Raw genomic sequence first — 25,772 nt, forward strand, 5'->3', positions numbered from 1 at the left:
TTGGAGTTTGGAGCTAGAACTGTGCCAAACGGGTAGAAAAAGAATAGTTGTAACAACTCAGTTTTTTCTTACTAAGTGGAAAAATGGAATTCTTGTTGCTTTGAACGCTCGTTCACATGCTTGTCACGAAATACAATTTTTTTATGTAGTTATGATTAGCGTAAAACACTTGTTTGAGTTGAGAAGAAGACAAGTTGTTCCAACCGATTTAGTGGAGTAGAAAGAGTAAAATTTTAAAAAATGGAATCAAGATATCGTAAATATATCGGAAAGTATATAGTTTAAACAGAAACACATAATTTTTGGGCCTCTAATTTTTTAGCCCTGTGCTCACACGTGTCCAGTGATGGACATGGTTGTTACCCTAACTAGAAGGTAGCCTGCGCATATGCGCAGACACCTTTTTCAACTGCGTTAGAAATTTGATTTGAATGTTTATAATTACTCTATTATAAATATGTTTAATTTTTTTAATAATTTGTGTGGTGTTTCTCTTAATACTAGTAAATATTGCCGGCGTATAAATTCTAAACTAAAAGTACTTAGAACCGTGCAGTTTTGGTTTTATAAGAAAAAATATATATGAATCTATATATGATTTGTACATAACGCCTTTTTTTAATTTTTAGCATATCTTATTTTTGCACTTTCTAAAACTGTGAGTAACAATTTTTCTTTTGTATACTATATATGTTTTTATGAATTTTAGGATATTTTTATTAAAAATATGGCTAATACGACTACATCATCTAATAAAATGAGCTGAGTATGAAACTACGGTTTAGCGGTAATTGTTTTTCTCAATCAGAAAATATATTAGAAAATGAGTCTTTTATTGCTCCCAAGTTGTAGTTTGGGGTTGTATACTTCGAACTAAAATTATGTTTGATTTTATTTCCAACATAATGCCAAAAAAGTCAAATTTTTTATTATATTTTATTTAAAATTTTAGATATTTTCATTATATCAGTAGTCTTAAAATATTTGAATATTGCTATTTAGAATGGGTTTCAAATTTAAAAAAAATAAATTTAGAGGAAAAAAGTTCAGTCTTCAATTTTTTTATCATGTTATTTCTTTTAGGAAATTTTTCCTAGATTTCCATTCCATCAAGCATCCCTTAAATATTTTGATCTCTGCAATTTAGAATGGAAATATATATGGGTTAAAGCCATACAACTTGGCATGAGATAAAGGCATCCCTTAAATGCTTTCAATTTGTTGTCTATGACAAATAGATCCTAGACGAGGTACACGTTATGACATGAAAAAAAATGATATAATTAAAATCTTTTTCTGTAATCTATTCGTGACATCAGATATCATATGAATAATTTTAGATGTTATGATCATGTTAGGAACATTTATTTATCTCTAAATAAAAGTGCATCTAAAATCAAAATCAAGTATAAGTAAATAGCCCCTATATGCACAGTAAGAGAAATTAACTACTTCCATTGTTGAGGAAAAATATATCAATATTTACAACACCAAATTATTTCTATTGAGGAAAAATTGAATATGCTTTCATAGTATATTTTTTTGTGTTTGAAAATGTTACTATGTTTATTATAAACTAATTCAAGTAATTTGACGTAGACAAAATTTAAAATGACTTGTAGATGTCTAGCATGGTATAAATAATGGGTTGACCGTTTATTGAAAACATAAGGCAGGATATTTTAATTTTTAGTGAGAAATTTTAGTATTTTATTTTATTTAGTGGAGGCTTCAAGGTGGATTAATGTGGTCCACAATGTAAGTCAATACGCATATTAAATTATTGATTTAATTGAAAATTACAGTAGTTTAGAAATATCATAAATTGAATATATGATTTAAAAATTTATGATTATTTTAAAGTCTAATTTATGTTGTTTCTATAAGTGCTAGCTTAAGGAGAAATAGAAGAAAAGCACATGACAGAGGGAAAGCTGGCTAGAATTGTTAGGTGGAGTCCATTTGTGGGAGTTTTTTTCCCTTAAAGATAATTTTGGATTTAGTCTTTTAAACATAGAAGTGGAAACCGATGGTTAGGTGTTTTATTTTCATTTGTCACACTAATCGAATTATTTTAATTTATTAGAGTGTTACGTGGCGATCGACTTAGAAGCGTTTATGGGTGTACCATTAGGCCCATACATTCGTAGTTAGAATGGCTGCATGATCTAATTTTAGATAACAAAATATGAGCAATATGAATTTTAATTTTGATTTTTGGTTATAAATAACACAACAACTGACAAAAATATAGAACAACACTGTAGCTTGAGAGTTATGATTATTTAGATGTCCGAATTACTTTTTGATAAATTGAGTGTTAATTAGAAAATATGATAAGTTAGCTAGAAAATAGGAGAGATGGGGGGATTCGGAGGAAGAAGATTAATGTATTGCGGTTTTTATTACCTCATGTACATAAGGTGTTGGCGGTGGGGATACCAGATTTATTTTCTTTGAGATGGAGATCTAATGGTTAAAATTAACCGGTCCACCGATTTAAAAGAGAATTGACGGTGTGATTATATAATGCCACGTGGTGATCTAGGATCATTTGTAGGAGGCCATGTGGTGGCCGGAAAGCGTTTATAGAAAGTTTAATTGGCTTTTAGTATATAAGTCCATTAAACTTCCTACAAATGCTCTTAAGCCGCCACGTGCCACTCATATAAACGCTCGTAGGTTACCACTTGTCATATCTCTTAATTTAAAGAAATATTAAAAATTATAAGAATAAAAACCTAAACGCCGATTTTCACTTAAATCGATAACATGTGATTTTATATCTATTAACACTCCCTCCTAAACACTCTCGTATGTGTAGGTACCATATGTGTAGTAGTACTGTTTGCCAAAGGTGTTAAGGAAAAATACTGTTTGTTAAAAAAAGGCAAAAAAAATTAATACTAACGTAGTAACGTTTGTACGCTACCCTGATCCTCACCTCTTGTCCTGTTATGGTGTTCTCCTCTTATTTTTTTTCTATATACTAGGAAAAATACTCGTGCGTTACAACAGGTAAAGTCTATTTTAATCTTATTATTACTATATGGTATAGTTAAGATAAAATTCACTATAGGGGTTCGCTTGGATATATATATTTATAGAAAATCATGAGCTAGAGGAAGGAGTCCGATCGTATCAAGTTAGCATGTCAGTGTTTTAAACATATTTTTTATATGATTCTTTCTGTATTACCAAAAGTGAACGATCTTAAAAACCGACTCAAGTATACCGACTTAAGTACGGATATATATTTTCAAAAGCAAACGAACTTAAAAACAGACTCATATACGGATCACGTACCAAAATACCAGCAAAATATCTTCAAATTTTATAATAGTAGAGATTAGTTAAAGCAAACACGGATTTTTTTCAAAAGAAGTGGGGTACAAGATTTAGTATTTTTTAATGGAGATCTAATGGTTAAAATTAATGTGTCTACTGATTTTAAAGAAAATCGATAGTGAGACTGTAGAATGTCACGTGATGACCTAGAAACATTTGTAGCAAGACACGTGGCAACATGAGAATATTTATAGGAAGTTTAATGGAATTTTAGTATATAATAGATTTCAGCCTTTTTTCACCATTTTATTGTTAACTCTCTCTGTCTTTCTTTCCCTCGCTCTCTCTCATGTGTAACAGTGTAAGTATCTCTCAGTATTTTTTTTCGTTTCTTTTTTTTCCTTTATTATTATTTTTTTGGAGGAGTGTCTCAATTTCATGTGACTTCCATCTATTGGTTTCCCATCCAATTGGTTCTCATCACTTAGATAAATTGAAGTAAAACCATAGTATATATTATTCTAGACTACAAAAACTACGAATTTCATGAAAGAAACTTATGATTCATAAATGTTTACAAAACTGCATAAAAAATATTCATACTTGGATAAATTAAAGTAAAACCATAGTATATATGACCAAAATTGTAGTTAAAAAGAAATAAAATTGCACATTGCATATTAATATAATTTTAGGCAATTTTAGGTGTTTCAAACTTTACAGGCACCTAAAATTTAGCTATACACTAGAGAAAGTATAGTACTACTTCTGCCCGAAATATATCAACCTACTATTGAATGAAACACATACTTCTTCCGTCCCAAAATATAATAACTTATCCATCAACATTCTCTTTCCAACCAATCACAACCCTCCACCATTTACTTTTCCCACCTACCTCCACTTCTCATCCAATCACAACCCTTCACCACTCACTTCTATCTACTTTTTCTTAATAACTGTGTCTAACCCTAAAACTTATTATATTTTGGAACGAAGGAAGTACTATTAAGATTCATAGTACTGGTATGTGTTTCATTTAGTATTTTAGGACATAGATAGTATGAATAAACCTACTAGGACAGACCAGTGCTTGTTTGTCACACAGTGTAGTTGACTAGTTGTAAAAGAAACGCTACATATTAACGGAGGAATTTTGATGTGGATATTTTTTTTTAGATAATGGATTATATTAACCCGGTCTCTACACCTTAGAAAGGTGTACACAGCCCAAACCACAATTAAGAATACATAAGACTCCACTCATTACTTGGGATACCAAATAATAGTTTAATAAAACGGTTAAAAAAAGCCTAAGCTTCAATTCTTCTTCTAAAATTCCAACCAAAGGTAGAAAATAACTCCATCACTCTCTTCTCCAGAAAACTGTATTTGGCTTCAACTTCCTCTCCCTCATCTTCTTTAAGAAGCAAAGACCAAAGCCTTGCACAATGAGTTGCTATGAAAATCACCTGCAACAAAGATATGCGATTGTGACCGTTAAAGACCATGTCATTCCTAGTGAGCCACAAAGCCCAACAAATTATCGCTATACCAACCTACATTTGTCTTTTGAGTCTAGGTTCAACACCATGCAACAAATTCCCAAACATGTCAGTAGTGTTACGGGGTTATCTAATTCCGAAGGTGAAAAACAACGTAGTCCATATGTATCTAGCAAAAACACAATCTAGGAAGAGGTGTTGAATCGACTCTTTAGAGATACAAAAGCTGCATAATAAGCTACCCTTCCACCTTCTCTTAGCTAGATTATCCTTTGTTAGAATCACCCCTTTATTTAGATACCATAGGAAAATCTTAATTTTTAGTGGAATTCTTAGTTTTCAAATTATCGATTTTCCAGGTATTTCTCCATTCAACATTAGAATCTTATACATAGGGCCTGTATGGATCCGGAGGGCTATTTAATAGCCCTCCGGAATCTTGTTATTTAGGAGTATTAAACGTTGATTACTGACAAAACCTATTCCATAACCCCTAGACTATTTTGCGAGATGAATCTAACGAGGTATATTAATCCATGATTTGCTACAGTAATCATTCGCTAATCATGGATTAATATACCTCGTTAGATTCGTCTCGCAAAATAGCCAAGGGGTTATGGAATAGGTTTTGTCAGTAATCTACGTTTAATACTTCTAAATAACAAGATTCTGGAGGGATATTTAATAGCTTAAAGGATCCAAACAAGCCCATAGAACTTACGGTAAAAAAACCCTCCTTTGTTAGCTTTCCAAATGAATTGATATATTCAGGACTGGCACATCATATCACACTGGTAGTAGTCGGTGATATGCCAAATTCAGGACTGGCACACATCATATCACACTGGTATACTAGTCTGGTAGCTCTTCGACCACTGCACCGCCACTCTTCTGGGCATCACCAATATATATATATATATATATATATATATATATATATATATGATAAAAGTAGTCTATATAGATGGGACCCACATAAATAAACTTTAACTATAGCAATCCTCATAATGTATATGGATACAAGGTGACATTAGGAGAAGAGAGAGAAGTAGAGATAGATAATATTATTTATCTCATATGGGTAGTCCATATACATATGGATACCTTTTGCTATTTTCTTTATATGGATTAGTTGTACAATGTTACTAGGTGGCTAAATAGAATAGTTTATTCCCTATGGACTACTTTTGTAGTACATTATGGATGCCCTAAGATGCTACTCATTCGTTCCACAATATAAGGGATTTTGAGTTTTTGCTTGCAACGTTTGACCACTCGTCTTATTAAAATTTTTTTGCAAATATAAAAAACGAAAAGTTGTGCTTAAAGTACTGTAGATAATAAAGTAAGTCACAAATAAAATAAATAATAATTTCAAAAAATTTTGAATAAGATGAGTGGTCAAACATTTCTTATTTCTTATGGGACGGAGGGAGTACTATAGTAGATTTCAAAGGAGGATATATGTGAAGGCCCGGGATAATCGATGAAAAAAAAGTAAAAGAAAAAAAAACAGCTGTTGAGCTTAGTGGGCTGTTTGGGCTGGTTATATCGTGGGCGGCAGTAGCAGCGGTTGCCCGGCCTATGCAAGTTGCAGCAGCAGCAGCAGAGCGAGCAAGCGAGGCAGCGAGCAGCAGCAGCAGCGCGCAGTTACCGTTGCTTGGAGAATGGAGAGTGACTGGTTTATAAGGCGGCTTGCCCCGTGACTGTTAACACTGAGTTTGAACTTATCGTTTTGCAGTGAGTTAGGTCCAATATTGTTTTTGGCCCTACAGTCGAACACACAATGCAATGTTCTCGTGTTGTTTAAGTTTTCACGAAGTGGTTGAGCATTTCCAAGACATTAATTAACTTTATACAATTGGACATGAATATATAATAGTATAACAGCAGAACGAACCATGTAAAATAGAGCAGAAACCCACAACAATTCTTGCTCAAATTAATACTCCCTCATTCCCTATGACGCCGTTGGCTTTTTTAAACATGTTTGACCGTTCGTCTTATTCAAAAATTTTTGTGAAATGTGTAAAACTATATGTATACGTAAAAGTATACTTAACAATAAATCAAATGATAGAAAAAGAATTAATAATTACTTAAATTTTTTGAATAAGACGAACGGTCAAACATTTTTTAAAAAGTCAACGGCGTCAAACATTTTGGGATAGAGGGAGTATTTTGGGCTTCTGCTCCAAAATATTGCTTCCAGACACTACTATGTCATCACACCACAAAGCTACTACATTTTAGAGACAATAGAAGTGTATACTCCCTCCGTCCTATAAAAAAACGAATCTAGTATCAGATATGAAATATTCTAGTACAATGAATCTAGATATATGGATGTCCAGATTTGTAGTTCTGTATAACTAGATTTTAACCAGATCAATTACCGAGCTAGCTACCCTCTACTCATCGAGACTAAGGAGGTCGAGCGCCTCCTGGAGGTTGGCTACGACCTCCGTCATGGGCGGACGCTCCTTCCCCTGTGAATGCACGCAGCGTACTGCCGTCCGCGCCACCACCTCTGTCGCCTTTAGCTGCCTTGGCGTTGGCTTCAGCCCTGGGCCCCTATCGAGCTCCTTCATCAAATCCCCAGCCTCCATGTTTGGCAGCACGGATGCAACCAAGCTTGTGGCAACAACGGCGCCGTGCTTCTCGTCGTGAATTGCCTTCTTCCCCGTCAGAAGCTCTAGCATCACGACGCCGAAGCTGTACACGTCGCTCGCCGGCGTCAGGTTCCCCGTGCTCAGGTACTCGGGGTCCATGTACTCGAACGTGCCTAAGATAGGCATCTCGGCCGTACACTCTACCTCGTCGCAGCTTACCGCCAAGCCGAAGTCCGACAAGCGAGGGGCGTAGCTGGAGTCGAGCAGGATGTTGGACAGCTTGACGTCCCGGTGGATCACCGGCGGCACGGCGTGGGAGTGAAGGTGCTCGATGGCCCGCGACACGCCTACTAGTATCTCGATGCGCGTCTTCCACGATGTGGTCACCAGTGATGATGCTCCATCTGATCCGTGGAGGTGATCGTAGAGCGTGCCGTTGTCGATGTACTCGTAGACAAGGAGGCAGTCCTCGTCCTCAGCCGACGACGTCGTCGTCGCCGCCGCAACGCAGCAGCCAAGGAGGCGGACGATGTGGTCGTGGCGGAGCGGGGAGAGGATTGCGAGCTCCCTCAGGAAATCCCCCTTCCTGCGCGGAGATGCGCGTCTGATGGCCACCTCGCGCCGGTCGGGAAGCCTTCCCTTGTACATCATCATGCCAAAGCTGCGGCCTTCACCGATCTGCCTGTCCACGGCGAAGTTGTTGGTCGCCATCGCGAGCTGTGGCATGGTGAATTTCTCGCATTCGCCGTCCCCATGGAGTACCTAATATAAATAACACAAAAGCACAGAGTAGTGATGAGTTTCATCAAAAATAAGGAAGAGGTAGCTAGCTTGATCTACGATTCCTCTACCAGCCGTCGTTGAAGCAGGGACTGGGAGTCTGCAGAGGGAGATGCCATGGTCCTGCAATCGCCGTCGCCGGTTGAAATGAGCATTCTGTGGATCTGGTCGAGGCAGTGGATGATGTCGATGTGGCTGATGAGCGGGAGGAAGAGGAGGTAGGAGTCGATCCTAGCCTGCACGCTCCTGATCTTGTCAGCCAGCCGCCCCGCCATCACGAACCGGTAGGTTGGGCCCTTGTGCTGGCAGCAAGTCACGAGCTGGTGAGCCTCCCGGAGCGTGTCCTCGAGCAAGGCCAGCGGCCGCAGGACCTCCGGCCGCCGCACCACCTCCGGGTGTTGCAGGTGCGGCAGCAGGTCGTAGATCATGGACGCGCGGACGGCGAGCTGCTCGCACTCCGCCTTGTTCCGGCGAGCCGTCGCGGCCGCCTGGATGATCTTGGAGATGAGCCCCCCGAGGTCCGCCCCGACCAGCTGCGCCACCGTTGCCGCGTTCCCCAGCTCCCCCCACATCTTGCAAACTCTCTCGAGGATTAACTAACTAATTTGCGTGCTGGCCGTCCTAGATACTTTTATACGGGGAAGAAACGCAGGATGTAGAGGATTGACGAGGAAGACGCAGAGGCTGGCACGTGGAGAGGAAAAAAAATGAAAAATCCCGCGCATCTAGCACGTGGAGAGGAAAAAACATGAGGCTCGAGACTTGAGAGTTCAGACGGCAACCAAGTGCTGTCGGCACCGCTGGTTGAGCGAGATGAAGAAAAGAGACGCGTTGCCGCAGCGTCGACGCAGAGGGCGGCGGCGGCGACGACGACGAGACGGTCGTGTTGTCGTTCGATCGGCGACGCCGCTCGAGTTTGACTAGTGGGTCCCGGTAGGAGCGTAGGAGGGCGCGACGGTGCACCGTGTACGTGCAGAGTGCAGAATATGTGTGGTCCTCGATCGGGATGCCTATATTCACGAGCCTCACTATATGTGACACGTGCAGAACGTGCGTACTTTACCAGTAGTAGAAAATAATCTAAAATGTTGATCTCATTGGTTCAAATCTAATTATACTACTACTTCAGTTTCAGTTAGCGGTAGTAGAAATATGAACAAGCATTATTATAAAAAAATAGGTGTGAAGTGGTATAATCGTCATTTAAGTGGTGACAACTTTTTTTCTCTTCTTCACTACCTCCATTTCATTTTAATTCTAGTTGTGGGTTTCCGTGTACAACGTTGGACTGGCCGTCTTATTTGAAAAAAAATAATCACACATAAAGTACTATTTATGTTTTATCATCTAATAACAACAAAAATACTAATATTAAAAAATTTCAAATAATACGGAGAGTCACGTTAGACATAAACAATGCAAAACTACAGTATTTATAGGATGGAGGTAGTAGCTTTTTCGATGAAATATAAGCGATGTCAGCGCAATGGATGGTCATAGATTGTATTAACAAATTACTTTTTTCCCCTAATAATTTGGTAGTATAATACTACGGGCCTGTTTAGATCCCACCCAAAATTTTACACCATATCACAAACGAACGTTTAAACATCTGCATGAAGTATTAAATATAGGCTAAAAAAATTACTAATCGTACAGATTATGATTAATTTGCGAGACGAATCTTTTAAGCATAATTGCTCTATGATTTGACAATGTGGTGCTGCAGTAAATATCTACTAATGATGGATTAATTAGGCTTAATAAATTCGTCTCGTAATTTAATGATAAATTCTATAATTAGTTTTTTTATTAGTACCCAAACACCTTATAAAACACCCTATATAATATTCGATACGACACACCAAAATTTTACGCTCCTACATTTAGACACCCAGAGAGCACCGGAGCTCAATTGCTGCGAAGCATATCTCACGAGCATATATTCTCTGTTTGGTGATAACGCGCGGGCGTCCGCCGACCGAGAGGGTGTCAAGTGTGAACAGTTTCGCACATTTTGACTGGAGTCAACCCACCTGTCATTTGTCACATGTTTGGTTCGAATGTGGTAACGCAAATACTAAAGGTAAATATTCGGTCGTAGCTGATACCATTGTATCCAATTACGTGATTTGTTTGGTTACGTAACAACTTTTTTTTTTACACTAGTTAGGTACTATAGCACGAAACAGTACATCGAATATTTTTTAATATGTTTTAAGTAGAAAGTGTGTCAACAGATGCATGTTGCACCATAAAGTACATCCAAAAATATTTGTGCAGCAATTCACGGGAAATGGGTAAAATGCCCTATTTTAGAAAATTTTCCCAAAGCTTTCTACACATCATTTTCTCACAAATGATCAACACCCAAACTCTTTGAACATGGCTCTAAAGATGAACCACACTCGCTTCGTTGTGCAAAACACAACTGCATAGGAGGCAGTTAGCACATATGCCCGTACTGATCCAGCTCACAGAAACTGCGAAACTGCACGATCTATTATATACGTCTCCTTTGGAAAAATAATATGACAATCCTATTTGTTTTTTAGAGAAGGGTATTTTTTACCCGGTTTCCACATCCAAATGGATATATGTAGCCTAATTAGAAACTTAGCCTGAAATTCGCTCCTACAGAGATTTGAACTTAGGACCTTAGAGTGCTACTCATATCACTGCAACCACTAAGCTACATGCCATTTCACAATATGACAATCCCATAGAAGTGGAGAAAAAAATAATTATAAATAATATATGTAAGAAACAAATTATATTTTTGGTCATTTACATAGTAGGTGGCACGGAAATATATAAGAATGCGTAAAACAATTTATATTGATGTGTATATAATCGGATGTTCCGAAATATATAAAAATGTGTACATAATCAGATGGTGGAAAGGGCGTACTTGCAGCAGATCATCTTCAACTCATTGTACTTGAGCACGCGGACGAGGAGGTTGCAGTATTGCACAACCAATTTCTTGATGCACTGCCTATGTACTTTTTTATCTCTCTGAGAAGGCCATGCAAAAGCTCGGCCCTAATTGCACTCATGAGAAAAGGGCAAGGTAACCAATGATGAACCCATAGCTCCTCAAGATATTTATGGAGACATGTCTAGCGATAATTCAAATATAGTAGCTGGTAATTCTCTAATATCATCTAGTCTTCAATTTGGAGCTATTTATTTTGATGAGAAATATGGTAAAAATATGGAGAAATTTACTAGCGCTGGTCTATCATCAAATATATTTTTTAGAATCACTAATAAACAATATCCTTATTTTTTAGAAGATCAGAAAGTAAATTATACTCATAATAATAGTTCAGTTGTTCAGTAATTTATCTCCAAGATTCAGTCTCAATATATTTCACAATATTCTATTTAAGAGCAATGAAATAGAATATTCAATGTTCTACAGTTATACTCCGTATTATATATAGCACATAGGAGCAGGTGATGCATAGTTAATTAATGTCTTTCCTATTAAGTTATTAGAAAGTTTAACAAAAGAATAGTGGAAACTGGTAAAGGGTTTCATGGATAATGCACCAATTAAAAAAAACTCGAAGTCATCTGATACCTTGCCTGAATTGGAAATCAAATCAAACACTGCTTCTTGTTGCTTAACTGTAAAATATAGGCTTCTGTCAGCCTTTTGACCCAAGGAATCCAAGTAAGACCTTGTTTAGGTGACGTTTAGATCCAATGGTGTAAAATTTTAACGTGTCATATCGAATATTATATAGGATGTTACATGTGGTGTTTAGGTACTAATAAAAAAACTAATTACAGAATCCGTCAGTAAACCGCAAGACGAATTTATTGAGCCTAATTAATCTGTCATTAGCACATGTGGGTTACTGTAGCACTTATGACTAATCATGGAGTAATTAGGCCTAAAAGATTCATCTCATGATTTCCATGCAAACTGTACAATTAGTTTTTTTATTTATTTTTAATGCTCTATGCATATGTGCAAAGATTTGATGTGACTTTTTAGAAAAAAAAATTTTGGGGAACTAAGGCCCTATTTAGATCCCACACAAAAATTTTACACCCTGTCACATCAAACGTTTGAATATCTGCATGAAGTATTAAATATAGTCTAAAAAATAACTAATTGCACAGATTGCAACAAATTTGCAAGACGAATCTTTTGAGCCTAATTGCTCCATGATTTGATAATAGGGTGCTACAGTAAATATTTGCTTATGACGGATTAATTAGGCTTAATCAATTTGTCTCGTGGTTTCCAGGCGAGTTATGAAATTAGTTTTTTCATTCGTGTCCGAAAACCCTTTCTGATATCCGGTCAAACATCCGATGTGACACCCAAAAAATTTCTTTTCGCGAACTAAACACACCCTAAGAGGAAATTATGTATATGTAGGTCCTGATAACAATCCGGCCCAGGTGGGGTTGGCCGAGGCCCAATAACTTAAGGTTGCCCGAACCCCAACGGTTCTTTGACACACCCACTCAGGGAAAGGCCCAATCTCCCTAAAAGACTAGTCCAATAGGGGAATGGTGGCTCTTCCTTTTAAGGTGGCTTCCTCCTTCCAAGCTAAGCAATGTGGGATTATTCAGAGGCTCACACGGTCGCCGCCCGACTTTAGCGTCTTTGCCAGCGGGTAATAGTGGAGTATGTCCTTATCATTCCCACCCCCTTAACAAGGGTCCAGCTCTGATACCAAATGATGAACCCTGAGCTCCACTCGAGACACTCAAGGCTGTTGTTGGCCCGTTCTTTCGGTGAGTTGATGATAACTATGATTTGGGAGAAACGTTGACGACCCGACTACAACCGTACGAGACGTTGTTGTGTTGCGCCTTAGCGATCGATACACCTCTCCGTGGGTTGTTGATCTTGCCGGTGCAGATCAACCTTATTCCTGCAAGCAAATCGAAGCAACAAGCAAGAACAAGATAAAAGCAATCTAAATTGCATATAGGAATTGAATACAAATGATAGGTTGGGGTTCCGTAACGAGTAAACCGGCGATCTAACCGATCACGGGATTACACGGCAAAGTAGCAAAGCTAAACTTTAATCTAAACAAAACCCGTGAAACTCTAAAGGGGTACCTAACTATTTATAAAGGTGTGAGGACGACCAAGTGGACTCTAGGGTCGTGCTCCACCTGGTTGGGGCGCACCCCACATGGGCCCCACTTGGGCCGGGGTCCCAAACGAAGTTACAAGCCCAAAGGCCTATGACAGGTGACGCAGCACTTTGTTTTTGTGTTTGCGGCCAAACAAGATGGAGTCTGGTGATGAGGCTGGATCCGTTGGAAAGAGGACTCCGAGAGCTTTCCATCAAGTACTCATGGGTCGAAATTGGAGGTCGTATGCAGATTCGGTAGCCGTTTGAAGTCAGCAGTGTAGCAGGTGGCCGAATCGGATTCTAGCACTTGGAGGACTTGAACTTGATATCTTGTTGTTCATCCATGATGTGAGCAATGGATGTATCCGTAGTAGCCATGGTCACATCATCCTCCCCTTCTTCACGGAAAACCGTCCTCGGTTTTTCCATATGGTGTTGTTCACGTAGTCCATTTTGAACAACCTGTTTTTTCCAATCAAAACAAGACAAACTCGAGATAATATGATTAGCAATAACATGTCTGTCTGGCTTGCATGTTTTATCCACATTTACAGGAGGTTCTGAATCAGAACATATGTAAACTCTATGAACCAGAAACACATCTCTATCATTATATTTGCCAAAAATATGAAATATAGCATTAGTTGGACATGGCAACACAGACGTAGCAAATAATTTCTCCTTCAAATTATCGAGCTCACAAAAATCATGAAACAGTACACAACCCAAAGTATTTAAAGAAGATAGCAATACATGTTCCATAACTTCATTAGCAATGTGAACATCATGGTTAAAATCGCCACACAAAGAAACATTAGAAACAACATGTTCATTCATTAGTTGTGGCATTGATATAAGTGAAGCATTATCACACAACTCTTCTTTATCACAAGGAACAGCAAGTAAATCAACTTGTGACAAAGGAATCTCAGCAGTTGGTTCCACTAATGGTTGCTCTACTATAGCATGAAAAGTGGACATGTGTAGCTCACCTTGAGTATACTCACCTTTATTTATCTCAGCACCATTTAATTTACCTTGCAAACTATCTTTAGTCACGGGTGCTTCATGCTGCTCCTCTTTCTTCTCAGTGACATCATTCTCTTCCTTTTGTTGAACGTTCTGAACTCCCTGCAAAACGTTAGTAATAGGAGACACAAAAGATTGCTCCTGGCATGTTTGCACACCATCATTGCATAAGAATATAAGAAATTCAGAAGCAGGAGAAAAATCACATTGTTCATGCTTCCTCGCATTTGATATGATCTGACTCTCAATGCTACGAGCAAGCATGAATAGGTGTCCAATATGATTATACGTCACATTAGCAAGCAAAACCTGAATTTTAGAATTAAGCCCATTGAAAAATCTACGCATTGTGTTTTCATGGCACTCTTTTAGATCACTGTAGATGACACAAACTTTAAATTCATGGATGTACTCCCTAACAGTTCTATCACCTTGATTCAGATGTTCGAATTTCTCACGAAGAGTACATTTGTAATAAGAACTCACAAAACGTTTTCTCATCATGTTTTTGCATTCATCCCAAGTTTCAGGTTTGTTACTAACATAAGTCCACCAAAATAATGCAGAAGAGGTAAACTTATTACTAGCAGCCTTAATCATTTGAGCATCAGAAAATCATATATATCAAATTCATTGTCTACTGCTAGCTCCCAATCAATGTATGCAACAGAATCATACTTCCCACAATAGAATGGTAACTTAGATGCAACTTGTTCAAAATTATAGTCATGTACCTCATTTGCATCACGTGGAGAAGTCGTCATATCTCATCGAAGGTGTAGAAGTCGATGTTCTCGTATTCCCTTACGCAATCCTGCCGTGGTTAATAGCAAACAAGAAACACACAAGAATATTCATGCTCCTATCAACTACTAGGTAGTGGCAGCTCAAATATCACACACACTCAAGCTTTTAACCAGGCTCTTACAAGTTCTTACCAAAGCAAGCGGAATGGTGATGTACACCGACTCAACCAAGCACCCCAATGGAGTTTGGATGTATCGATGCCTTGGCAAACACTTGCTGTACGGCTGCAATCAAATCTGTGGAGCTCTAGGTAGGCTTAAATATGTAGCAAAGGAATAGCAAATGCTCAAATCAGATAATGCAAAGTTAAATAATTGTTCAAAGTCAAGTACTGTGCTGGTCCTAGGCTAGAACGTACTAGAGACGCGAGCCTAGACACAAACGATATCACAAGAGAGCACTAGGAACAACTCATGCACAACTCTGATATATGAAGTTCAGCTCAAACATAACAATATTTTCTCTTTTCTTTCTTTCTTCTTTCCTTTTTTTCTTTCCTTTCTTTTTCTTTTCTTTATTTTTAGGGTGCGGCTTTTCTTTTCTTTAATTTATGCACCTTTCTGCCTTTTTTTCCTTTCTTTTTTTTTATTTTTTTACAAAAACAAATTCAAGGACCTCAATGTAAGGTTACATGGACTCAAACGTAAATATAAAATTTACAAGGACTCAAATGTAAAAATCCAAACTCAAAATTAAAATTATACAAAAAAAAATAGAATGCTCTCGTCCTATAGGTTCCCCTTTTTGCAAATGGATATTGAATCCGACACCAAAAGAAAATTTTACCAGTGTTTGACACACCTGGACAGAAACGGAGTCGTGAGGGAGGGAGGGAGTCGGACTCACAAGTCCCGGCCGCGAGATTGGAAGGGAAGAGATCCCACTCGGCCTCGGTTTGGAAAGACACCACGTAATAAACAGAAACAGACTCCGCACTTCCTTTTTAGTAGTTCTGCGTAGCCCTCCAAATAGAAACCAATCTACAAATTGTAGCACTTCATCCAAAAACCGATCTACTATCCCTTTCTCTCTTCTTCCTCACGCGCAACATCACAGGCGCACCATCATGGCACACACCATCACGGCACAGCCACCGAACAAAAGCTATGCAACTCAAAAGCTCAGAAACTAACCGACAGAAACTTCTGAAAACTACAAAAATAGAACCGTGGCAGCAAGCCGATTCCGTTTTCGTAGGTCCCGACAACAATAGAGACACGGAGGCGACGACGACTGTGGTATAAAACGTGACCAGAACTTGAAACTCTAAACTAACTAGACGCTAAGACCAACAACTACGACTCGACGATGCAACATAAAACTCAACAAAGCAAAAACTGAAATGGACAATGCAATGGCACAAGTATGGCTAGGTACAGGATACAATTTTTTTTTGTATGGCAATTTTCTGGTTATAGGAAGATAAAAACTCACTGAGCAACGAAAGCTAGACGCTAAGACCAACAACTACGACTCGACGATGTAACAAAAAACTCAACAAAGCAAAAACTGAAATGGACAATGCAATGGAACAAGTATGGCTAGGTACAGGATACAATTTTTTTATGGCAATTTTCTGGTTATAGGAAGATAAAAACTCACCGAGCAACGAAAGCTCTGATACCACCTGATGATAACAATCCGGCCTAGGTGGGGTTGGCTGAGGCCCAATAACTTAAGGTTGCCCGGACCCCAACAGTTCTTTGACACACCCACTCAGGGAAAGGCCCAATCTCCCTATAAGACTAGTCCAATAGGGGAAGGGTGGCTCTCCCTTTTAAGGTGGCTTCCTCCTCCCAAGCTAAGCAAGGTGAGATTATTCAGAGGCTCACACGGTCGCCGCCCGACTTTAGCGTCTTTACCAGCGGGTAATAGTGGAGGATGTCCTCATCAGGTCCATAGTTAAATGATGATTTAAAAGTTATATTTGGTATTATTAAATTTAAATTTTAGAACCCTTGTTGACTGCATATTTTAGAAAAAAAAATACTATAAATCATGCATATCATAGGAAACAAGTTCAGGGATAATAGGATACATATATCTTTTGTCCTTATTCAAAGTATGTCACAAATTGCACTAACATGAACCAATTAGAAGGAGGGGTAGCTTGATGGTACGAATAAAACATATCTTTTAGCAATAATATGTTTATAGAATTTGTTAAAAAAATATGCCCCCCTAAAAAAGAATAACATCTTACTTTTTAATTTCTTAGTTTGTTAGACATGCCATTTAAACAAACTAAGTAAACATTTTTCTATGTAACGAAAAAGATTATAATAGTTTCTTATAGGGATGGATCAGATACTATATAGTTTAAAGCTAAACAATAGCTTGGAAAAACTGTCCAAACAAGGTTGATAAAGAAATTATGTTGAAAAATAGTACTTTCAAAGCGTGGCATATGTCATCTGGTAGATATTCCGCTCTTGAAACTTAGTATATAATGATCATGCCCACACAGATACGCGGATTACCTTTCTACTTATATCTACTTATATCAGTTGTTATATCTTTCAGCAAATCGTTTCAAACAATGTATTATATATGAATTATTTCCTACCAGAAGAGTGATATTTCATCCTCCCAATAGAGACCGGATGATTAACATGATAATCATTGATGGCAAAGTAGAACGAAAGCAACATGGATTCTCTACATAAATGTTGGTGCAGTATGAGTCACTAAATATAGCAGTATTCGAAATTGTCCGGATGAATGAGGGGGCATCATAAAACTTTGTATTACAAATAGTACACTGATATTCCAACACACAAGTGGTTCTCTTTATCATTTTAGAGCTGTGTATATATATATGTACGATCTAAGAATACATAATCAGCAGCTTCACAACGTCAACGTGCAATATACGGTAGATACATTACCCTCAAACATCAGAAAGGGAGCTCGAGCTCGACAACACATAATCAGCAGCCTCATTCATGCCGATGGTCATGCTTGAAATCCAGATATATATCGATCCGTTTTATTGTATGATGGAAAGCCCGAGTGAAAAGAACATTACATTTAAATTTTGTTATTAAGTACAAAACTACACTTTAGTTGGGAACCATTCACACAAAACTATACTTTTACAGCAAATCAGGGTTTTAAATTTCTGAAATTTTGCTAATTTCGCCCCCCCCCCCCTCCGGCATGCTCACATCTCACCCGAAATTTCCCGTTTTTTTACAATTTTTTTGTGAATTTGATTAAATTTTATTCAAATTCATTCAAAATCAGTCAAAATTTCAAATAATTTCAGCCAAAAATTTCAAAAACTTCGGTCCTCCCAGCAAATAATCCAATTTCGAAATTAAAAACCCTGCAGCGAATGCAACTAAAAGTGTAGTTCTTAATAAGGAAGTCAAATGCGCTCGTCTAACGTGCATTTGTCCCAAATGGCATATTGACACTAACAGAATTGAGCCACACGCAAGAATTACACAAAAGAAAAGCTTTTATCTGAAATAGAATTTCTATTTCTCATCCGCATGGATAGTACTTGGGCTGTCCACTTCCACGAATGAACATATGACATGTGAAGAGAAAACATGAGCATCGGTTTTAGACTAATTCCCCTTCATAAATATTACATCATAAAATACACAAAAAGAGATATATGGTACAGGAATCAGTCAAAGCTCTGTAACAGATAATGCAGCTCAATTAGCAGTGAAAGAATCGAATCAGCTGGTTGGCTAAATGTCACATTCCTACAACAAATCTGAAAGAAAAATAATACACTCAAAGTAGGAGATAAATATATACCCACAGGCAGTGGGATTCTTCAGCCAACGATGAACAATGAAAGAATATTATCTAAGCTCGACCATGTTCGTGTGACCTGCCAATCCATCGTTGACCTGCAACGATCTCGGATCATCGTTTCGATACATCACATGTACAAGGAGCCCACAGGCCAACTCAAGGCTGAAGCATGGTCAGTGGAAGTGGCCGTTGCCGTTATGCTTGGCAGAGTCGACCAGTCCATATCCGTTGTGACCATTATGCCTAGTGGATTCAGAAAATCCATTTGTGCAGTGGCCATTCTGCTTGGGAGAGCCAATTGATCCGTACGAGTGGTGTCCGTTCTGCTTGGTGGAGTCAAGTGACCCGTATCCATAAGGGTTCTTGCTAGCCCAGTTCCATTGATCCCTACACATTTCATCGATGCCAAATTTCGCTCTGGGGAAAGACAATACCAGTTAGGTGGAAACCAAGAAAAAGGTTCATGTGATTATCCGTTGATGTAAAACTTACTTCCAGTTGAGTTCCTTCTCTGCTTTAGCAGGTAATGAAAATAGAATCTCCGCATCACCAGGGCGTCTTGGGCCAATAATCAGAGGAATTTTCTAGCACAGCAATTAAAAAAAATAAGAACAAAGCAAATCCTGGCAAGGCGCGCAAGCTGGAGAAAGCATTTTATCTACAATAAATGCTAACAATCACCTAAGCAAAAAAACTTAAGCACATACAAGGCTCAACAGGCAAGACAAGAGCTTAGCATTGTGGTACTATTCATATATAAATTAATGCATACTGATTAGTACTACCATGACAGAAAAGTACTGTGCCTTAAAATGCACCTAGTTAGTGGAAAAAGATAATTTCCCATATTATACATCAATCTAGCATACCTTCCCAGAAGCCTTCTCAAATGCCTTGACTATCTCCAGCACAGAGGTACCTTTACCAGTTCCAAGGTTGTATGCTTCACACCCTGCAAGTACAATAAAGTTCAAAACATGGTTCAAATAAAAATAAATAAATAAAGTCCAATCCCTCTAGTTTCATGTTGCCCAAGAAGAACAATAAATTAGATTATGTATACCCCCAAAGAGATATCCTTGTTTACCTGGGGTTCTAAGATCAAATATAAGCTACATAAAATGGTAAGTATTGCTACACATGATAAACTTATATATCTATCTATCAAGAAAGAATGTTTCTTATACAAGTTCATTTACAACAAGGGTTTTGTGTTCGTCCAACTAAAATTTAATATCCTAAATAAACATGCAATAAACATAAAAGCGGCTAGTTACTGCATCTGAAAAGAGGTAAAAAGCACTAGCAAATAAGTATTCAAAAATCATCTAAGGCCAGGGACTAACCTATGCTGGAGCTCTCAAAGAGTTTCTGCAATGCCGCAATATGTCCATCAGCAAGGTCAACCACATGGATGTAATCTCGGACCTGTAAATCATGTAAGTGTCATTAAACAATGAAAGGTTGCCATGACACATGCGAATCACTGTTATTACAACAGCCCAAATATCAGAGGTTATAACTTAATATCCCATATCTAAAAAAGAGGTTATAACTAGAACTGTCAGATGAATAAATACGTTTTGAAATGAAGAAGTATTGACATAAGTAAATGCACATTATACTATCCCTTGCAAGTATTTGCCCAATAGTTCAATGAGATGCCCTAAATGGAGAATTCAAGGTAACCTGACACGATACAACAAACACACATATCCATAGAAGCATAGCAGCTTCAAAAAAGGTTCCTAGAAATGTGGGGCCAGAGAGCTGACTAAGGTAGCAAAGAGCAAATTGCATGAACACACTTAGTAAAAGTACTGGATGGGCACACACCTTTGGTGAAAAAAAATATTACGAGTCTTTTAATTTGTTATCTTTCTTTGTTTCTTAGGAAATACTACATTGTCACATACATTGGACACAGTCTTATTAGATATCATAAATGAACAGACAGTTCCAAGCAGCAGATACAATCAGTAACTGACTATTTTGCCAAATATTCAAGTCTCATCCCCCAAGGACATATCCTGAAGGAAAATAAAGCTAATTTCTAACAACGTAACATGAGAATCAGAATCTTGAAAGGTACTAACATGGATTAATCAAATTTAAACAGACGCAAATAATGACAAATTGAATATACATGTGAAAAGCATTACCCCGGTACCATCTCTGGTTGCATAATCATTTCCTAGTATTGTCAGAGCTGGCCTCCTGCCAACAGCAACTTGCTGAACATAAGGCATAAGATTGTTGGGAATGCCACATGGATCTTCCCCAAGGTATCCGCTAGGATGAGCCCCAACTGGATTGAAGTACCTAAGTAGAATAATCTTCCATTCAGGATCTGTACGGTAGATATCACGGCAAATATCTTCAACAACAAGCTGCAGTTCATTTTTACAATTGTAGTCAATTTGGAGAACTTATGAATGGTAGAAGATTTTCTCATTAAAAGAAAAGTGAAGGGACACAGACCTTTGTTTTGCCATATGGATTGTTTGGAGTGAGAGGAAACTCTTCTGTGCAGGGTGAGTTCTTCGGTGATCCATAAACTGCAGCTGATGATGAGAACACCAACTACAACATTTGAACATACAAAAAAAAAGGAGGAACAGTATGTCAATGCCAGAGTCTAAAGGTAACCAGCGAAATAAAAATATCAAAATCCAACCTATTTGTTGTAAGTACAGTCCACAGAGCTTGATGTTACTATGTGTATCAAAGTGCAAAGGATAAATACCTTCTTACATCCATGGGCAGACATAACTTCCAGAAGATTTACTGTTCCATTAACATTGTTGTCGTAATAAAGCAATGGCTTCTGCACACTTTCGCCCACAGCTTTTAGCCCAGCAAAGTGAACTACAGCATCGAATCTGAAAAGCAAAGAAGCTAACAATAAAGAACAAGTAATGATGATGGGCATGCCTCTGCATGCAAGGAAACAGAAAAGCATCCAGATAAAGTAAAGATACCATAACTAAAAAACCAGTACGTTTTACCTTGTTGAAGCAAAAACCTTTTCCAGTGCTCCCTTGTCACGGAGGTCAACCTGCAAAAGCATTAGTAATGGTGGTAAGTTGCATCCATGTCCATGAACTTTTAGATAGTTTTTCAGAATGAGACTAAAAGGGGAAGAAAAAAAATATAATGCTTTCGACAGTAAACATTTTTAAAATTGTAGTACAATCACATAATGAGAATCAAAATTCATGAAGCCATATCTAATCTTGTAGGAAAAAGAAAGCAAGATCACAGAACAAGAGAAGCTGCTTTCATGAAATCATCATACCGAGTTGAAATACCAAACAATCACAACTACATCAGACATTACTCATATCAAATTACGTTTTCTGACTAGTGCAGTGTATTTCACTCTAAACACACTTCCTGACACATGACTAGGAACAAAGGCATAGGAGTTATGCTGCCAAAGAGACCATTAGCATTTCTCTGAATGCGAAGGTACATAACTTGCTCCTCCAAGAAATTCCTCTGCCAAATTTAGATGAATTTTTCAGGGATATGAAATGCAGACTAGTAACAAAGAATTATAAGGTTCTGTCTGGCAAGTTCAAAGAGAAATCTACAAAGTTAACTTGTCAATAGATGCACTTTCAATAGATGCACTTTTACAAGGCAATGAATGACCAAATAGCAGAACTCCAATTGTCTCATTGACTTAAACACAAATAACAACAGATGTGCACCTAGAACAAATTGAAGCAAATTTCACCAGGAGATACAGATACAGTCAGACATCACAGGACAGCAGGGTACTAAATATTGATCCCACTTCAGTAGCAACCAAAAGAAAACCCTGCGAATCTTAAAGCAAAAGCACATAATGCTAATGATAAGCAAATATGTACCAATGATACTAAGTTTGATTTCAAAAATTATTGGTCCCGGTTCAGAACACGATTTTAATGTTTAACAAGAAAATGGTTTATAGTTTAAAACCTGATATTATGAGTTCAACCAAAAAGGGCTTCTAGTTCAGAACATCATTCAATGGAATCAAATAAAAAGAAAAAAAATGTGTTATAATGGTCTCAAATGGGATGATGGACCCTACAATGTCAATCTATGGATCTTCCATACAGTTTGACTAACAATAATACCTTCATGCGACATACAGAATTCTGCAACCAGTATAAATCAGTACTTCTATGGCCCTGTTCTTTTCAAGGAATGGATATAGAAGCTGCTCTTTTATCAACATGATATCCATTAGCTTCTGGGCAAAAAAAAAGTCAAAGCCCACTTAAAAGGAGAAAGGGCAGGTCATCAGAGCAAGCATAATTAGCAAAGCAATCATCTAGTTTTCCCCTCCCTTTTTGGTTGTCCTTCTGGGATCCACTAAGGCAGCTCTTATAATGTTACAAGCATTTCATTGGAATATATCACTGATAAGTGATCACATATCAAATCCAAGCTAACTACCATAGTACTATCAGTACAGAGTTGCCCTATGAGCTTTAAAAATTAGCTAAAAAAAGGAAGGTACTTTTCAAATGCTAGCTGTGACGGTGTTTAAATTAGCCAACCACTCTAATTGTAATAATTAGGACAGCATATCAATCAGAGCTACCAAATGAATGCCAATTGTGCAAAGTTGGCAGTGCCAACAGGGAAGAGTTAAACAAATCAGCTGGGGGAGACAATGTCACATGCAAACAATCCAATTTGACAACTGCAAAGCAATAGCAAACCCATTCCCTACAATTAAAAGTAGACTTTGGCAGTTGCCTACATGCCAGGATTATTGTGCGTACCGCACAAACACTCTTGGTTAAACAATTACAGTCAAAATGACCGGTAATTCCCCATTGAAGAACCACTGAGACATCAAATAATTGCCACAAGAGTAACAAATTTGTTTTTCAGATAACAGCCAGAATAACAAATCTGTATTACGCAATTATTAACGCCAATGAATTACTGTTTTTTTCCTGACATCAGGTGATGTATTAAATCCCCAATAGCCAATATCTCCGACAATCTGGCAGTCTGGCACACGAATTAGAAGACAGGTTTCGAATCGAAACCAAAATACGCTGGCATTTTCCCCTCTAACCAAGTAGAATGAAGAAAGGAGTCCTAAATTCTAGCTAGAAAAGGGGAAAACAACCTTAACATCTAGCAGCAAATCAAACGTTGAAGCACCAGCTATCCTCGCAACGCCATTTTTGTTTCAATTGCCATAAATTGCGACAACACCGCATCGCCATTTATTAAACTAACACCATAGTCAAAACTAACTTAATAATACTAGTAAGATGGGAACATCCAAAAGAACCGTACCGAGTAGAAATCGGAAATGTGGCACAGCCAGACATTTCCCAATTAGCAGTCGAGAAATTTGAAGGTAAAACCACTTGGTTATCAGGTAAAATCAAGCAATCAATGCAGCGAAAAATAATGGGAAAAAAGAACTCAACATTGTGAAGTTCTGTGCGGAGACTGTAGCACGCAGGACTCTGCAGAGATCTAGCCGCACCAGAAAAAGTTTTTGTTTAAAAAAATAAAAATAATTGAGGCATTGCACGGAGAGGGAGAGATCCATGGAGGAGGAGGAGGCGGATGGGCAGGGGCAGGGGCAGCATTTGCAAGTGACCGACCTTGTGGAAGGCGAGGTTCCGGGAGTGGTCGCCGGCGAGGGCGGCGACGCGGCGGACGGCGAGCTCGGAGGAGTTGTTGAGGTTGTCGACGACGACGGCGCGGAATCCGGCGAGGAGGAGCTGCAGCACGGCGTGGCTGCCGATGTACCCCGCCCCGCCCGTCACCAGCACCGTCCTCACCCCGCCCGGCACCGTCTTCTCCACCGCCATCTCTCTCTCTCTCACACACACACACCTCCCTCTCCCTCCCCTTCCTCTCTCTCTCTCTCTCTCTCTCGCTCGTTCGCTCGCTCGCTCGCGCCCCTCCCCTCCCCCAAGACCAGAAGCACCACCACCCGCGAGAGCACGCGCGGCGGATCTGGGGGCTCGGAGGAGGATGCGGAGGAGGTGGAGGAGGAGGAGGCCGCGAAGCTTCTCTTTGGGAATGTGGGGAGGAGAAGAGTAGGAGGAGGGATTCAGGGAAGAGGAGTTGGGGAAGGGGAGGGGTGGCGATGGTTATGAGCTGTGTGTGCGCTAGTGGCGCGGCGGCGTGGGGGCCCACCGGGCAGCGGCTGCGGTGGAGGCTTTGTTTGTCGGTTCCGTGGGGTGGGTTCGTGGCGGGGCACCACCACCACCCGAACCCGCGGGTCGCTGCGCTCGGCTGGACCGCGCCGTCTCGGTTGGTTTTTTCTGTGCCTTAAACACATTTCGAAAGGGTAAAAGAGAAGAGGGAAAAGGAGCGCACTAGGTTAGCTACTGACTTTAAGATACATATATGTATGATAGTTGGGACTAGATATTAATTATGTAGTATATATTTATAGTGAACTATTATATGATTTTGAAGCCAACAGTTGGCTATACTATTAAACTTTCTCTTAGAGAAGTTTAATAGTATAGTCCACTACTATCAACAATTCATCTATATCTAATCTAATAGCTAATTCATATAATAGTTGCTTACTATACTATTAATATATTGTCCCACATATTATACACACATTGTGTCTTGAAGTCCGTGCTGCAACTGACTATAGATCTATAGCCCGTTGCTCTTCTGTGTTATCTTTTATCTTATTAAAATATATTTATAGCTGGCTAATAGTCTGCTATTGTCTCTACTCTAATATACGCGTCGGCATATGTAATTGGCCTACGCGCCTTACTGCTATGCTATGCTATGCTATGCTTTGCTTTTGCTTGGGGGTTGGGGTTCGGTTCGGATCCCTGGGCCTAGGTAGCGCAGCTGTTTGTT

The 25,772-nt window shown here is 38.6% G+C and overlaps 2 protein-coding genes across 2 annotated transcripts; both read right to left on the bottom strand.

Annotated features, from left to right (window-relative positions):
* Positions 1-7,021: 7,021 nt before the first annotated feature.
* LOC4345414 (putative serine/threonine-protein kinase-like protein CCR3) lies at positions 7,022-8,965 on the bottom strand. Its single transcript, XM_015792994.3, has 2 exons — positions 8,257-8,965; positions 7,022-8,167 (listed from the first exon to the last, which is right to left on the bottom strand). Exons 1-2 carry the CDS (start codon positions 8,755-8,757, stop codon positions 7,205-7,207), a joined length of 1,464 nt encoding a protein of 487 aa, XP_015648480.1. The 5' UTR covers positions 8,758-8,965; the 3' UTR covers positions 7,022-7,204.
* A 9,631-nt stretch (positions 8,966-18,596) lies between these two features.
* Positions 18,597-25,009, bottom strand: LOC4345415 (UDP-glucose 4-epimerase 2-like). The gene is made up of 9 exons (NM_001420933.1): positions 24,539-25,009; positions 21,917-21,966; positions 21,655-21,790; positions 21,390-21,491; positions 21,071-21,298; positions 20,255-20,336; positions 19,778-19,860; positions 19,401-19,492; positions 18,597-19,325 (listed from the first exon to the last, which is right to left on the bottom strand). Exons 1-9 carry the CDS (start codon positions 24,746-24,748, stop codon positions 19,082-19,084), a joined length of 1,227 nt encoding a protein of 408 aa, NP_001407862.1. The 5' UTR covers positions 24,749-25,009; the 3' UTR covers positions 18,597-19,081.
* Between the last annotated feature and the right edge of the window lie 763 nt (positions 25,010-25,772).

Source organism: Oryza sativa, chromosome 8 (assembly GCF_034140825.1).
Source record: "Oryza sativa Japonica Group chromosome 8, ASM3414082v1".
Taxonomy (NCBI): Eukaryota; Viridiplantae; Streptophyta; class Magnoliopsida; order Poales; family Poaceae; genus Oryza; species Oryza sativa.

What these genes read in the sequence shown, in the direction of transcription:
- LOC4345414 (XM_015792994.3), bottom strand. Translation starts at nt 8,757, where the DNA reads ATGTGGGGGGAGCTGGGGAACGCGGCAACGGTGGCGCAGCTGGTCGGG. An exon ending in CCCTGCTTCAACGACGGCTG is followed by an intron (nt 8,168 to 8,256) that starts GTAGAGGAATCG and finishes TATTTATATTAG; the next exon opens with GTACTCCATGGGGACGGCGA.
- LOC4345415 (NM_001420933.1), bottom strand. Translation starts at nt 24,748, where the DNA reads ATGGCGGTGGAGAAGACGGTGCCGGGCGGGGTGAGGACGGTGCTGGTG. An exon ending in CTGCCCATGGATGTAAGAAG is followed by an intron (nt 21,492 to 21,654) that starts GTATTTATCCTT and finishes CAAATGTTGTAG; the next exon opens with TTGGTGTTCTCATCATCAGC. An exon ending in CTTTGAGAGCTCCAGCATAG is followed by an intron (nt 19,861 to 20,254) that starts GTTAGTCCCTGG and finishes TTGTACTTGCAG; the next exon opens with GGTGTGAAGCATACAACCTT.